The sequence below is a fragment of the Varanus komodoensis genome, unplaced genomic scaffold (genome assembly GCF_004798865.1).
Source record: "Varanus komodoensis strain SLA01 unplaced genomic scaffold, ASM479886v1 scaffold48, whole genome shotgun sequence".
Taxonomy (NCBI): Eukaryota; Metazoa; Chordata; class Lepidosauria; order Squamata; family Varanidae; genus Varanus; species Varanus komodoensis.
The window spans coordinates 6,268,459-6,284,684 of record NW_025336059.1 but is presented as its reverse complement, the minus strand read 5'-3'; the positions used below and the strand labels follow the sequence as shown (position 1 = coordinate 6,284,684).

Here is a 16,226-nt window from a genome sequence, read left to right as displayed (position 1 = left end):
GGCTAGAAGTTACGATTCAGAAAGCACCTTGGTTTGAATGATCGCCTTGGAGTTGCTGAAAGGATTACAGCAGAATTATTATCTATGGGGATGCTCTTAGTATGCTGACATGCTGTCTAAATGCTAACTGTCATTCTGAATTCAGATTTCCTTGAAAAGGCACAAATACTGAAGTTTAGCAATATGCAGATATATCCAAATGCAATTGATGAATCAGTCAACAGAGAATTGAATACTTTTCAACCTTCTTTGCTTGGCAGTCTTTAACCTGAAAGAAACAGTTTGCCAAATGCATTAGACGTGTTCCCACCTGCACCTGCAAAGCTCTTAAAACTTTGAATGCTTAAAAGTATGCATACTTTGGAATGTAGCTGAATTTTCAAGAAAAACTAGACAAGAATCTACACCTTGAATTTGTGTGAGCAAAATCAAGACAGAGCAATCCGTTGGAAATCTTTGTGCCCCGATTTGTCTTGATTTCTGTCTAAAGCTACCCCGTTGTGTCAAATTTCCAAGGTATGTTTTGCATTTGTCTCTGCATTAGGTTTTTGGAGCGGGAGGCAAACCCCCTTCATTCCTGTAAATCCTCTGTCATATGGATTGCAGTGAGCTGTAAAATATTTAAACTGGCTGCAGTTGTGTCTCATTTGCTTATGCATGTCCAGCAGGCTGCTAAAACGTAACACAGCGAGGGGGAACAAAACCAGACGCCTGCCAAAGAGGACTGCATAGCAGCTCTAAAAATGTACATTGATCTTCATGTGCGTGGCCACCTTTATTCCCTAAGACGACCTACTCGGTCGCCATAGTTCTACTTTCCAGATTCTGAAGGCAAGACAACATTTTTTCAAAGACTTTCCTCCTTGATCCAAGCTTGATTTTTCTTTCGCTCATCCCCCCCCCCCCCCCCCAGAAGGACATCTTACCAAATTTTCTCCACTTATTTGCAGTTGTGTCAGAGTGACTCATCTTTTTGTCACAAGACATATTATGTACAGATTCTAGGTCTGAGGTTCCAGAAAGATTCTCTATTGCAGCCAGAAGCTCCTGCTGTCATTTGGGGCAGAAAATTTAGGGGAACACAGAGGGGAAATGATCAATTTTTGATCCTGGCATTGCTCATGGTGAGCCATGCCTGAGAGAAGCTGTTTCTTGTTTTTACTCACCCTGGAGGCATTCAGCAAAACAGTATCTCTAATTTCTCTGCCCACCCACGTGTATGAACCCCTCATCCTGCACTGACAAAAATGAGCATTGGTTGTATTTGGGGTCATTTTTAACCCCAGATGAAAGTGCCTCAGGCGAGAAAAGTTTTGTATATCGAAAACCTTTGTTCTAAATGGAATTTTCTTTTCAACTTTCAGCATGTAAAGGTAATTTAAGATTTTCCTGAGGCTATGCAAAATGAGAAAATCTGCATAACAATGGTTGATCTGCTAACCTTTTCTCAGAATAACAATAGTCTTGGCCCATTAATTTTTTAAAAAAATCATAGGAAAGCTTTTATCAATGGATTTGAACTCTGTTTACTGGAGGTTTTAGCTAGGAATCTTAGCTGAAAAGAGACCAAAATGATTAGTATTAAACCATCTGAAACCTATTGTTTGGGGTATAAAAATACCCCATACAACTATTCCTCTGGAGATGTTGGGGTACTTTTGTGCCCCAGGCACGTTTTGGTTCATAAATACTGAATAAAAACTCAGCAACAAAGTCTGCATATGGCAGGAGGCTGGACTTTGTCAGTGCCTAGTCTAAACTACCCCCGATGCCCAGAAGGGCTATTCAGTAGGGTTGCTTGTGTGTGGATTACATTACAAAATGTGAGTTTCTACACAGCTGCATTCATTCTGAACCAGTGTTAGCTCTGGGTCAGTGGTGGGTGGAGTTGGAGTAGTTACACAGAACACACCTGTTCCTTTAATACATCGACATTTTAATGCTTGTTTGCCAAGCAAAGATCCAGGGACCAAGCAGGAAGGGATTGCAAATCATCACTTTTGACAGCCTGGAATTCCCAAATAGAAACATAGAAACAGAGCGAGTCAGAAGGGACCTCCCGGGCCATCTAGTCTGACCTCCGGCACCAGCTGGCTCCGCTCACGACATGCCAACCATGTGCACATCCAGCTTATCCTTGAAGACCCTCACCGATGGGGCCTCAAAGGCCTCTTGTGGAAGCCCATTCCACACCCTCGGGGTCCTGACTGGCAAGAACTGCTTCCTGGCATCCAAATGGAACCTCGGTTCCTTGAGCTTTGCTCTGTTGGAGCGCGTCCTGCCTTCCTCAGAATAGCTTGGTCTGATCCTGACTCTTGGACTTGGCTATGCCTGGAACCATGCTTGCTGAAGATTCTGCATGTGAACTTTATTTATTTGCAATACTTTTACCACGTCCTTAATAAATGTCTTAGGACAGCTTATGACATAATTAAACATAACAATAAATAAAAACAACACATACAACAAGCATAATAAAATGTGACTAAAGGATGACCATTAAAACTAGTTAAAATATTTAAATATTAAAGTGCTGGGTGAATAAAAAGGTTTTTTCCTGGCACTGAAAAGAATATAACGTTGGTGCCAGGTGAACCTCTCTGGGGAGCGCATTCCACAGTGGGGTGCCACTGCAGGGAAGGCCCTTCTCCACGTATTTGCTCTCCTAACGTCCTTCAAGAAGGGATCCCAGAGCAGGACCTCTGCCTCAGATCTCAAGGGGTGGGAGAGCACATAGGGGGGAAGGCACTCCTTCAGGTATCCTGGTCCCAAGCCATTTAGTGCTTTATAGGTCAATACCAGCGCCTTAAATTGGGCCTGGGCTTCCATCGGCAGCCAGTGTAGCTGGTGGAGGACCAGAGTTATGTGGGACTAATGACTGGACCCCGTCAGCAGCCTGGCAGCTCTATTTTGAATTCCTGATGAACCTGTTTTGACCCTTAGCTGTGCCTATGTGAGCTGCTGAAAATTCTTAAGTTGTAACAACCCTTTGAAAGTGTAGGTAAGTTCAGGTCACCTTGTCTTTGATTTTTGGGAATGTTTAACCTCAGTTCGAAAGCATGCAAATGCAGGTGGATAAAAAGGTTCCACTTCGGTGGGCAGGTAACAGCGTTCCGGGTTTAGTCATGCCAGCCACACGACCACGGAGACTGTCTGTGGACAAGCACTGGCTCCCTCGGCCAGGAAACGGGGATGAGCACCGCCCCCTAGAGTCAGGCATGACTGGCCTTAATGTCAAGGGGAAACCTTTACCTTTACCTTAACCACAGGAAATGCTCACCCTGCATTCTGAACCTCAGATATTACAATAAGGAAACTGGTTGTCTGAAACTTGGTCATGACTATTAGCTTTGGGTTGCTGTGCAATTAGTTACACAGATTGGAGCTACCTTTCACCAATTATATCATCTCGGAAGACTGTAACCATCAAGACCTGTGGGGGCTGTTGCACTCCAAATACGCAGTCTTTTAAAAAAATCTATTCCACCCACATTTCACAAATGGTCAAGTTTCCTTCCATTGTCCATTCCTTGACAGAACTGGATTTTGCACTAACATTTGCATGCATTTGCACAAATTCAGTCATGCAAATCGCACACCAGGAAATGCATAAATGGTCCCCAACCAGACTCAAATCCCTCAAAATGAGTATTTTCATGCTTTAGCCTTTGACAAAATGCCCATCTGGGGGCAGTTTTAAAAAAATGGAAATCCATATTTCTTGACACTAAATCGGGGTTACCAAAAATTGAAAAAAGTGGGCAAGTCTGGTGAGACCCTTAAGGAAATAGCTCTCTCGAATCTGTTGTATTTTTATCCCGCATAATTAATTGTAGGAAAAGTGTCACGCTGGTTTGGAGATCCTGTGTAGGAATACCAGAGTGTGTGCTTCAAAGATCGGATCTCTGGAAATTGCTGCAGCGTTAGCAGGCAGTGATGGGTGAGGGATCCGTCAAATTCTGGGGCTCAGCTCCCCAGACTTGGTCTTGCCTTCTTGTAGCCATGAATCCAGCTGTTGGGGCAAGCACCCAATAGGGAGTTAGCCCATGCAAATACTGTGCAAATAGGATCCCTCTTTGGCACACTAGACCTGAAACTTTTCTTTGCGCTGCATGTTGCCAGTGGTGCATCTAGACTTCCGTGAACATCCGTGCACTTTCTCTTGGCTCAGCTTGCTTCCTAACTGAGGGCTGAGCAGGAAGAGAACTTTGATGGCTAGAAGAGGGCCAGGTTCCAGGAAGGATCTTCATAACTCTCTTGTCAGGCGACACAGAAAGGAGCCAAATAGATTCTCTGTGCTCTTCTATGGACTCTCCCCTGGCTGCACAGTCTGAGCCACTGAATGGGGATCAGGCAGGCCCTCTCCGTTCCACGGCAGCCTGCAAACTCAGCGCCCGCTTTCCCTGCAGACGGAGGCTTGAAAACTGACTTGGGGGGTGTGCTGCACTACTTTTCCAGCATCTCTCCCCTCCTTGTTTGCGAAACACCCTTCTGCATTATTTGTTTATCTTATATTCTCTGGATATTTATGGTGACTGGCAAAGAGCCAAAGCCCATGGGCATACGAGCTAAGGTGGTTTGCTCTCCAGAATTTAAAAGCCTGGCAAACAAGCGGGTTTGCTCTTCTAGTCATTTCTAACACCCTCCGCCCCCAACATATATAAAGCATTTTACGGGGTCGTCAAAATACACCAAACAAGGGCTCTTTCTTTAACCAAACACACAGGGGATCTTTTTTTACCATGTTATAAAATTGCAGCACATTAATTCTTTGTGAAAAGCTTTACTAGCCACTCCCCAGCTGTTCCGATTGACTATTTTTTTTTCTTTGGCCTTTCTGGTTGGCCATTTATTCTTTTCAGAAGCATTTCTTCTGCAGTACAGTTGAACCAACCTCCTTGTATTCCTGCCGAGTAACCCACATGCTCTGAAAGGAAGGCAAACTGGTGAGCACCGAGGCTCCGATCCACACAGAATAGAGCCTGTCATTTGGTGCTTCAACTTTGGCTGGAAATCCCTTGGGTGCAAGAGCCCGGAGCTCCTTCAGAAGTCTTTCATGTAGACCAGGGAAAAGCGTGGATCCACCTGCCATGATCACATTCCTCCAGATGTCTTGATGAATGCTCCCATCACATCTGGAAATGCTGTCCAAGATCATCTGGTGGATTCCAGGTGCTGCGAGTCCAGCATCAGTTGGGTTAAAAAGGGACTCTGGGGCTCGGAAGAGCTGGTCTCCAATCTGAACAGGGTTCCCATCAGGGAGGATATACTGATGAACCAATCCTTTCTCCTTCTGATGGTCTGCATCTGAAGTGATGTAGCACAGGTTCTCCTTGATGTTCTTCACTATCTCCTTCTCAGAACTGCTCAAAAAGGCGTACCCACTCTCCAAGAGAAGTGTGGCTAAATATTTTGTGATATCCCGGCCAGCAAAATTCATCCTAGAAATGGCATGAAGCAAGCAGTGGCCTTTGTAGATGGGGACTGTCAACGTGACACCGTCTCCGCTGTCTAAGACTAAGCCCGTTGTATGAGCAGATGCGTAGAGGGCCATCATCGCTTGCAGCCCCACAAACATTGCAGGCACCTGGAAATGTTCAAACATGATTTCGGTCATGGTTTCTCTGTTTGGCGCTGGATTCAACGGGGCTTCTGTCAACAGTACTGGCCTCTCCCAGGCCCTTATCCGGAGTCCACGTTTGTATATGTACCTCCATATCTTCTCCATATCATCCCAGGATGTTACAATCCCATGTTCCACAGGGTATTTTAAAGATAAGATGCCTCTCTTGTCCTGAGCTTCTTTGCCAACGTAGCTCCCCCTTTGAACTGGGCCAAACATAATGGATCGGGACTTGGGATAGCCGACTATGGTGGCAACAACCACTCTTGGTTCCTGCTCGCCAGATAGCCCTGCTTTGCACAATCCTGATCCATTGTCGATGATGACAGCCGAGAGTTGTGATATTCTTGGTTGAGTCATTCTTGCTCCAAAGATAAAGGAACTGGTTTTTCAAACCCACTTCCTCTGCCTTTGTGTTCTGGTGAAACGGAATGCTTGTTGGCCATCAATATTCTAGATTACGAGACATCACAAAAGAGGATTTTCCTTTTGGCAGTTGCTCTTTCCTCCCCTTTTTAATGCACAAGCATGCTGCGTGTTCTTTCGGAAAGTCCTTTAAGAAGCCAGGGACCAGTTCTGGATGATCAGAGAGGTCTCCCAATGACGGGCTGCTTTAATGTTCCAGGCTCAAGAAGGAGGAGTCAATGTACCATGGATGAGAAGAAGCATGATTCCTTCATCTCCAAAGATGTGAAAAAGGCTGCACTTGGGAGGAAGAGATGCAAGTTCACAACTGCCTAGTTAAGAAGTGGGGCTGAACCATCCTCTTTCCCTTAGTGAAATTTTCACTCACACCGAGGAAGCCGTCACGGAGCAAAAAGCAAACAGTAGCCCGCGTTCTTGGCTTTGTGCTGCAGCTGATGGAGCTCAAAACTGAGATGACATCAGAAAAGCATTGTGATGTCAAAAGGTGCAAGGAAAGATCAGGCAAGTCAAACAGTCTAGATTTTCCCACAGTTCAATAATGCTAGGGACAAATAGGACTTTTGGCTTTGATAGACTTGAATAGACAAAGTAACAAAACTGTCGCCTATAACATACAGGATACCTCTGGGTCTTTTGTGGATGCATGGTGTCCATTTTTCTCATCTGTTATAAGCTGCTAAATCTTTGTGTTCCTGGGTAATTTGAATGATATCACACTGACTTCACTTCTTTCTCAGCACAGTTCAGCTGTTACAGTCAACACAGTAGTTTTTCTTTCCTATAAAACATTTCCCCTTTTCAATAAAAGTGCTGTGGTGGGGGAAGGAAAGATTTGTCCCTTCAACGAACTGCCCCCTTTCCAGGTCCTCTAACTTATTGGACCACCATCAGAAGCTTGTAATGATGCAATTGCGTCTCAGTGGTATTGTGGGAGATTTAATTATCCTTAATTTGAAAGGGGGGGCCCAGAGTAGGCCTCGGCTCTGGGAAGGGGGCTGTTGGTGCCTGAAGGATTCTGGGTGCCCGTGTTGAGCTTGCTTCCATCTTCCAGAGGGAGGAAGGGAAGGTGGTTCTCCATGTCCCAGCTCCTTGGAGCAAGAAAGATGAGATGGGAGCATAGTAGCTGCTGGTACAATCAGAGCCAACAGGGCACGTGAGGCAGAAAAGTCCTACCGCACACTTGAAGTCTGGACCTCATAACCTCCTGCTCTGGGCCCACTCCAGATCTTTCCCAAAATCTCATCTTCCTTCAGGTGAGTGGACCATAGCAGCATCACTTTCTTTGTCCAATATGAGAATCCCGAAAGCAGAAGTGAGGAATCATCTCCGACTTCTTGCTCCCCCTTTCCTCTTTGTCTCTGTCTGCCATCCACTTCTTCCCCACCCCTAGTTTTCTGATCTCCCCTGCAATCAGTCAACCAGCATGCATTACCTGAGACGTTTTTCATTCCCTTTTTGTTTTCCCTCACGAAAATCCATGTATGTTTTATGCACGGGTCTAAAACTAGTTTGTGCACATTTCAAGACAGGCACATTCAGCAAGTAATTTTCCTAAAATTATGCATGTTTGTTCACACTTTCCCCTATCATGTAGATTTCCAGATTTGCAATCTGTGTTGCAAATTTTAGGAAAGTGCATATACCCTTGTATGACTACATTCCAGTTAATGCATCAGTTCAGAAAGTACCGGTTGGATAAGTCCACATTTTAGAGTGATCCAAATGACTTTTCTTCCAAGGCAGAGACTTGAATGGAATCTACTAATTAAAAGAGTAATTGTACTTACCGTGCCTTTTGCACAAACAAATCCATCCAGATGTCGCGAATGAATGAGGAGGTTATCCTGGGGTGCTTTTAGGGTCAGGAAGGTACTGACTGGGGAAATTGAGATGGTGGAGGAGCATAAAGTTGTCTCAAGGCTGCCATCTCCAGATGTTCTGTCAGACCATGGGAACAGGCAGGGTTTGGAAATGTGAGAAGGGGACATGGGAGAGAGCCAAAAGAACCAGCTCTTCTCCAGAAGGGCACACATGGAGAGATGAAGCCCAGGGCTACTGAAAAGGAGGATTCTTAGGTATTTATTCATTTATTTTCATTTGTATGCTGCTACAATAACCCACATCTGAGCCATCCATGCAACTCGCAATAATCAAGACTACACAACAGTCCAAAATCAGAAATAAAATTAACATATTAACCAGATTAACAGCAAAATCTGAAATACAAAAGCACAAAATGGCAGAATTAAGACAACACATAAATGCACCAAAATAAGCAACTTTGAATTTAAATAAAAAATAGGCTCGGTTAAAGTAACCACTAAAATCAATTACTAAAATAGCTGAAAGAAGGAATGTCTCGGCCTGGAGCTGAAAAGGTAGCAGCAATGGCACCAGGTGCTCCTCTCCAGGGAACCTATTTCCCAAGTGTGGTGCCAACCACCAAGAAGGCCCTGCTTCTAGCTAACACCTTCCTAGAGGATGGCTCCTTGAGAAGAGTCTCCACACTCGGTCTTAATGGATGGGTAGGAACACAGTCCTTCAGGCACCCAGGACCCAATCTGCTTAGGACTTCATCCATAAGTACAAACACATTAAATTGGGCCTGGACTTCCACTTGTAGCCAGCGTAGATGGCACAGAACTGGTTTGATATGGGCCCATTCACTAGTCCTTGGTAGCCCTTGTGCAGTCGTTTTGAACAAGTTGGAATGTCCACACCATCTTTAAAGGCAGCCCCACACAGAATGCATTGCCATAGTCCATGTAGTTTCCAAAGTTCAATGAACTTTGCCCATGCACAGAGACCTGTCTTGTGGAGACAGTTTGTGGGCTGTGAATGGGGGACAAAGAGTACTTCTGCAAAAAGAATCCAACGGCATTTAGCCAAGGAAATGATCGGCAAACCCCACGTGACTGGTTACAGCTTGTAAAAGCATTTTTATTTAAACCTTTAAAAGAGATGGATTCATTACTTAAAGCTACCTGCAACTGCCAGTTCGGCCCAACTAAAAGACTAGCGTGCCAACGCATCCCTAAATTGTATTTAAAAGCACCGCCTCTGTACAATGTTTGGTCCATATTCTCTGTAGTCGGTGGCAGTGACCCACATCTGCTTAAAGGTGCTCATAGATGTGATGATGGAGCCTCCAATCCATGTTGAAAACCACCGATCGGGGGGTGAGATTACCTTGATGGGGACCCCTTGAGGAACTTGATTTTCTAGCTCCTTAAAAACCCTCTCATCCAGTCCTGGGAAGAGAGAGGAACCCCCGGCAAGCAGCATGTTGCCGTAAAGATCACGGCGGATGCTGGGGTCGCACTTCTTGATGCTCCTGGCGATCATTTTGTGGAGGCCCGGCCCATTTCTGTGGATGCTGCTGGGTGTGAACAGGATCTCTGGTGCTAGGAAGAGAGGGTCACCAATTTTGATCCTGTTTCCATCGGGAAGTTCATACTCTTTGGGGATCAACTTTGATTTCTGCTCCTGGCTGGAGTCCACAGCCACGAAGCACAGCTTCACTTTGATGTCCTCCGCAAAGTTGTTCCCTTCTGGGAAGGTTCGGAAGAAGTGTCTGTTTTCCAGGAGAAGTTCTCTCAGGAGCGCGGTGACATCTTTGCCACCAAGTTCCAGCCTGGTGACCGCATGGGGCAAGCAGTACCCCTCATAAACTGGCACAGCAAGGCTGGTGCCAAAGCCGCTGTCCATCACGACCCCTGTATAGCGTGCTGAAGCGTAGAGAGACAGTATGGCTGGGACGGAGAGGTAGAAAGCCGGGACCTTAAAGCGTTCAAACATCAGTTGAGTGAGCTTGGCTCGATCCTCCTTCGGGTTCAGCGGAGATTCAGTCATGAACAGAGGCCTCTCGAAAGGTTTGACTCCCAGCCCTTTGTCGTAGATGTACTTCCAGATCTTTTCCATGTCATCCCACGAGTTAATAAAGCCACCTTCTATGGGGTACCTCAAGGCCAATGCTTCTCGCTTACTCTGGGCTTCTTCCCCTATGTAGCATTCCTTTTGCTTGGCCTTGGATAGGGATAGCTTGCTTCTGGGGCATCCAAGAACTGAGGCAATGACTTTCTGTGGACCGACTTCTCCAGAGAATCCTGCCTTGCACACTCCAGAGCCATTGTCAATAACCACTGCTTGCGCATTGTAAACTCTAGACTTGAACCCAGCCCCCTTGTGTCCCATTTCAAATTACTTTGACCGGGTTGGCATGTCAGGAGACTTACGGTGTCAAAGACTCAAGGACACGACTTCTGGTGTCTCGAAAGAAGCAGGACACGCTGGAAGAGCGGTCGGTCTCCTGTCGAAGGCAACCAGAAACTGTTGTCTGTAGCCGGTACTTCACAATGGATGAGGTCATTGATAGGGATTGTTGGGTAGTCTCCAGGAAACCAGCAGATTTGTGGAAGCTCAAGATGCGAAGTCGCCGGATTGTCCCAATGAAGGCAGTGAAGGAGTTACTTTTTTTTAACTCATGGAGGTCTGCATTACCTCAATCAGAACTCGTTAGGGTGCTCATTCCAACAGTGAGTGAGGCATAAGCCAAAAGCTGATGGAGCTATATATAGAAATCCTACCTTTGCTCAGTATGCATGGCTTTAGGGGTAAGAGATCTTGGAGGACCAGAAAGAGAGCTCTGGAGGTTTTCATTTGGCCCATGGACTAGAAGTAGAGGTTCTCCACCTCTGGATTCATCTTGAATGGATTAGACTTCAGTGCAAGTCCATAGCCCTCAGAAAAATTCTTCATCAAGACATTAGCACAAGCTGGCAGAGGGGAGCAGTCATCCTCTTCGGTCTTGGCCCCCAGTCCTCTGCAATACGAGCCTGTGAACAGAGCTTTGTGTAGGTGTGAACATGCATAAATAGTCGAATGAGGGGACAGTCATATCATTGCATGGGAACATGAATGATGTACCATGATATTTTGTCTAAGACATTGAGTTGGGTCCAGAGATACGTATCCATACAGTGGACCCATTGAAATAAATGGGTGTTAAGTTGGTCATGATTAACATGTGGCTTGTTCTACGTATGATTAAGTCTGGATCCAAACCATGGCGCTTCTGTATTCACCTAATCCTCCATGAGCACTTAGTTCTCCCTACCCAGTTTGGTCCTTTAATCCTCATCTCTCATTGGTGTGGGAAAGGGTGGTCCATACTACAGTAATGTCATATGAAGGAATTCATTCAAAGAGTTGTATAAAGGATGTGGGAGTAGGTTAAGTGACAAACTTTATGGACACATTTCCTGCTGGTGGTTCCTTTCCAGCACTTTCTCCCAGCACATTTTCAATTATGCAAATCAGGATATCATATCAAGCTAGAAAGCACATCATGAATCTTCTCCAAGATGAGTTGGAAAGATGCCAATGAAAAGCCACCTTGGCCCCAATGGGCTCTTCTCTAATTATTTATTTTCTTGTAAATTCCATCCAGTCAATAAATCTGAAGAAAGCTGAGTCTTTTCCCACCCTGATCATATAGAGCCATCTATTTGTGGCCATTTGTGTGCTCCAGAGAGGTCCATAAGGAAGAAAATCCTCAAAAACATTTCCGGTGAACCACACCAGGGCCAAAATCATGGTAATCATTGAGGGTCACCCACATCTGTCTGAAAGATGTCAAGCAAGCCAGAATGGAGGCCCCGATCCACACACAGTACTTCCTTTCTGGTGGGGCAATGATTCTTACTGATATCCCAACTGGCACCTGAAGCTGCATTTCCCTCAAGATGCGTTCATCCAGTCCACAGAACAAGGTGGAACCTCCGGATAGGAGAATATTTCCATAAAGATCTCTGCGGACGTCAATGTCACATTTCATGATGCTGTTGAAAAGCATTCTGTGAATGCCGGGAGCATCAACGCCGATGTTCGAGGGAGCAAAAAGTGCCTCGGGGGCTCGAAAGAGCTGGCTGCCAATCCAGATGACATTCCCGTCGGGCAGCTTATACTCTCTCAGCAGATACTCCGGCTTGGCTTTCATTTCTTGGATGGGATCTAAGGCCACGTAGCACAGTTTCTCTTTGATGTCCCTCACAATTTCTCTTTCGGCTGTGCTGACAAAGGAATGCCCACTTTCCAGGAGGAGCCGCATGAAATATTCGGTGATATCCCTCCCGGCAATGTCCAACCGGGAGACGGCGTGTGGCAAGCAGTAGCCTTCATAGATCGGGACGGTGTGCGTGACCCCGTCTCCACTGTCCATGATGATTCCAGTGGTGCGCGCCGATGCATACAGAGCTAGCGTAGCTTGGACAGCAACAAACATAGCCGGCACCTTAAAGTTTTCGAACATAATCTCGGTCATCCTCTCGCGGTTTTGTAGAGGATTCAGTGGAGCTTCTGTCAGCAACACTGGCCTGTCGCTGGATTTGATTCTCAGTTCACACTCATACACATGCCTCCATATCCTCTCCATGTCATCCCAAGATGTCACTATGCCGTGGTCAATGGGGTAATTCAGGGACAAGACTCCCCTCTTGGACTGAGCTTCTTGTCCAATGTAATACTCCTTCTGGCCAGCTCCCAGCATTGTGGCTTTGGCTTTGGAACGGCCAACGATGGCTGAGATTACTGACCTGGGGGCGCTGTCCCCAGCAAAACCGGCTTTGCATAAACCGGACCCATTATCAAAGATCACGGCTGGGATGTCGAGATATTTGGGATCAGACATTCTTTGGCGTGTTTATTGCCCACTTGGAGAAGCTGCTTGCTAAGAAGATGGGATTGGAGGCCAAGCAGAATGTCTAAGGCTGCAGGTTCTAGAGTGATGATGTCATACACAATGGCACCTCTTGTGGACAGACATTTCCATCTGGCCTGCCCCATGGAGAAGCTAATTCAGGGGCTCCGAGGGATGTTTCCAGCTTACCTGTTCTACCTTTTCTTTGTGAAAATGCTTAAAGGATGGATTGTTAAGGGAATGGATGAGCATCTCAACAAAGGTACTTTGAGGAATGAGGAGGATCGGTTCGCAGGGAAGACAGCAGCAGACGTGTAAAGTGGGGGTTGGGGAGGGCAAGTTAGGAAATCAGGGACTCCCCATGTATTTTCTTTCTTTCTTTGGAACTTGCAAGCTCAGGCTTCATTTTTCTGGAAAGCTTCAACATTTACAGATGTATTTTTGCAATTAAGAATGTCCCACTGTGTTGAGGTATCCATTGGACAAAGGGGACCCTTCCTTCTAAGGAAACTTCCAAAGGATCAAGTTTTGTGCCATTTTAGCTGAGGTTGTTATGAACAATGGCCTGAAGTCACACTCAGTTATGCTTAGAATAGGACGTTGCACTCCATGGGATGAGGAAATCATGACAAGTCCCACTGATTTTAATTAGGAAGGTATGGAATTTATTTGTTCTGTTGTGGGTTTTGCATTTTTATTTATTTATTATTATTACACACATTTGTATCCCATCCTTCCACACAAGCACTCAGGACAGTTTACATAGCATAAAATTCTGAAATACAATAATAAAACCACAATTATTGAAACATCTAAAATTGAACATTATAAACTAAAAGTTAAAAAGGGAAAATAAAATAGGAAGTGCGACTATGAAAACAAAAAGAAAATGAAAAATCTTAAAAGGTCTAAAACCCTTAATTGTTAAAATGATGGCTAAATAAAAAGGTCTTGACCTGGCACTGGAAGGAGTATAACGTCGGCGCCAGGTGGACCTCTCTGGGGAGCGCATTCTATATTATCAGGAGCCTTTTGTTCCATTGGACACTCATAGATGGAGTTGGATTTCCACCTTTTGTGAAAATACGTAAAAAGCTTAGGAGTTTATTTAACTTTCACTGGCACATAACATTTTGCATCTACCTATCTATAACAGAGGTTGCAGCCACAAAATCAGATTAAGACTGAGGTTTGGAAGATCATCAAACATAAGGACTTTCATAGGAGGCCAAGGCCAAAATGATTCACACTCTTGAATTCCCAGGCACTGTGTATGGGTATGAAACTTGACCAGAAGAAAATAAATGCATTTGAAACATGGCGCTGGGGAGAGAGCTTTGTGAATACTCTGGGCAAACAAAGACAAACAAGTGGTGCCTAGGTCAAATCCATCCAGAACTTTCCTGGGAAGCAAAACTGATGAAACTGAGACTGTTGTACGTCGGGTACATCATGAGAAGGCAAGATTCAGTGCAGAAGACAATTGTGCTATGGAAAGTCCTATCTGCCCTTCCCTATCTGCCTCCTGCCCCCCAAGATTTGAGGCGGAGGTCCTTCTTCTGGGCCCTCCTTGAAAGAGATCAGGAGGGTGGCTACCCGGAAGAAGGCCTTCCCTGTGGTGGTGCCCCAATTATGGAATATGCTCCACAGAGAGAGAGGTTTGCTTGGCACTAGTGCTTTTTTCTTTTCAGCACCAAGTGAAAACCTTTTTACTCTCCCATTATTTTAATTATTAATTGGTCTTAATTATGGATTTAATATTTATCACTGGATGTTGTACCATTTTTATCTTATTTGTGCTTGTTGTAAAGCACCTCCAGATGTCAGTAATAGGATGGGATATAAAGGTTTTAAATAAATCAAACTCAAAGGAACAAGAAGAGGGAGACATTATGGATCAGTTCCATAATGGAAGTTACAGCCTGGCATTTCTGAGAACTGAGCAGGGCTGCCCAAGGGCCAGATATGTTCAAGTCCACTCATTTCTAAGATTACCAAAAGCTGAAGATGATTTGATAGTGCATAACCACAAAGGCTAGAGTACTTATTTACGTACGTACATGTAGAACTGCTACACAGCAAGGGCCGAAAAAAGCTAGGCATGCTTAAAAAATTGAACTTTATTTTATTTATTTATTTGTTATTTATTAAAACATTTTTATGCCGCCCCATTCGCCGAAGCCTCGGGGTGGCTTACTTGTTTGTTGGTTTTTAAAATAGCATGGATATTAGCATGTTTCCTAGCAAGCGTCAAGTTTTGAGATGATTAAATTTGTGTACAATTCAGGAAAGTTTGAAAAAAGTGCATGAGTCAAAAGATGCTCATCTCCTGTGGAAGCTGTTATCATTTCAGCCTGAAAACCTCGGTCTGATTCAGATTTCTGATATCTCTCATTTCAATGGATCTTCTCTAACGATGTAAGTTTTCATCCAACCCATTGTTGCTCTTTTATTGTGGTGTTATATTTTAAGCTCTGTTGCATTAAAAAAAAGTAGAAAAACGTTTAATACTCCTGCTATTAAAAACAACAATATAGCTATCGATATTCCTATCTATAAACTCTCAAAGCTTACTTTGGAAACCTATCCAGTTTGACTGTGAAATTTAAGCTCAACTAAGGAAAAAAAAGCCTTCTTTTTAAAAAGTCACCTGTGAACATGTAGTTAATGGTAGAGACCTGTAGTGTTTGCATTTTAATTGCTTCTCCCAATAGCCTTAAGTTATAGGCAGCTTCAAAGCAAGGGTGGCTTCCATTAAATTTAATTTCTCTCCCTTGTAGCCCGTGTGGAGAAGGTGCCAGGACCTAATTAAAGGTGGTTATGAATCAGAAGCAGATCTCCATTTAAAGATAAGAACACACTTGGAATAGAGGACTTCTACTTCTTTTTGGTCACAGGAGAAGCACACTGATATACTAAATGGCGACTGGACTCCAGAAATGTTAGTGGATCTGTGCAGTCCTGCCCTTCTAGGAAATATTGAAAGTTTAGCTTCTTGCTATCCCAGATTGTCCTCTTTCGGGTAACCTGTTCCACATTTCCTTGTCCATTCCAGGCAATACTCAGTGAGCCACTAGTTTAAGTTTCTTCTCAGCATTGTCCAAAGCATGATGTTTCTTCACCACATCTAGGTTCTGCTTTTGCCAGGAAGCTGGCAGCTCCCCCATGCAGAGCTGTGCAGAAAGGGCCCTTTGAAATTCTCCGGTCTTTCCATGGGGTGGGAGAGAACTGACATGTCGGTGCATTTCACAAGGGGAAGGAGAAATTCTCCAAGTGTTCCTCAGAGCATGTTGCATCATTAAAATGCCTAGAGCCTGGCTTGTTGTTGTTGTTGTTGTTGTTGTTGCTAGTCGCAAAGTCGTGTCTGACCCACCGCGACCATATGGACAACAATCCGCCAGGCCTTCCTGTCCTCCACTATCCCCCGGAGTCCACGCAAGCTCACACCAACAGCTCCAGTGACTCCATCCAGTCACCTAA

The 16,226-nt window shown here is 44.8% G+C and overlaps 3 protein-coding genes across 4 annotated transcripts; all 3 read right to left on the bottom strand.

Annotated features, from left to right (window-relative positions):
- Positions 1–4,858: 4,858 nt before the first annotated feature.
- Positions 4,859–5,983, bottom strand: LOC123030916 (actin-85C-like). Its single transcript, XM_044445250.1, has one exon. It carries the CDS (start codon positions 5,981–5,983, stop codon positions 4,859–4,861), a length of 1,125 nt encoding a protein of 374 aa, XP_044301185.1.
- A 3,111-nt stretch (positions 5,984–9,094) lies between these two features.
- LOC123030914 (actin-related protein T2-like) lies at positions 9,095–10,243 on the bottom strand. Its single transcript, XM_044445247.1, has one exon. It carries the CDS (start codon positions 10,241–10,243, stop codon positions 9,095–9,097), a length of 1,149 nt encoding a protein of 382 aa, XP_044301182.1.
- Positions 10,244–11,603: 1,360 nt separating this feature from the next.
- LOC123030915 (actin-85C-like) lies at positions 11,604–15,913 on the bottom strand. 2 transcript variants are annotated; one of them, XM_044445249.1, is made up of 2 exons: positions 15,900–15,913; positions 11,604–12,711 (listed from the first exon to the last, which is right to left on the bottom strand). In XM_044445249.1, exons 1-2 carry the CDS (start codon positions 15,911–15,913, stop codon positions 11,604–11,606), a joined length of 1,122 nt encoding a protein of 373 aa, XP_044301184.1. The 2 variants fall into 2 exon arrangements, with proteins under 2 accessions (XP_044301184.1, XP_044301183.1); XM_044445248.1 differs by lacking the exon at positions 15,900–15,913 and having other exon boundaries at positions 11,604–12,737.
- Positions 15,914–16,226: the final 313 nt, after the last annotated feature.

Excerpts from the sequence above, each read along its gene's own strand:
- LOC123030916 (XM_044445250.1), bottom strand. The coding sequence starts at position 5,983 with ATGACTCAACCAAGAATATCACAACTCTCGGCTGTCATCATCGACAAT.
- LOC123030914 (XM_044445247.1), bottom strand. The coding sequence starts at position 10,243 with ATGGGACACAAGGGGGCTGGGTTCAAGTCTAGAGTTTACAATGCGCAA.
- LOC123030915 (XM_044445248.1), bottom strand. The coding sequence starts at position 12,737 with ATGTCTGATCCCAAATATCTCGACATCCCAGCCGTGATCTTTGATAAT.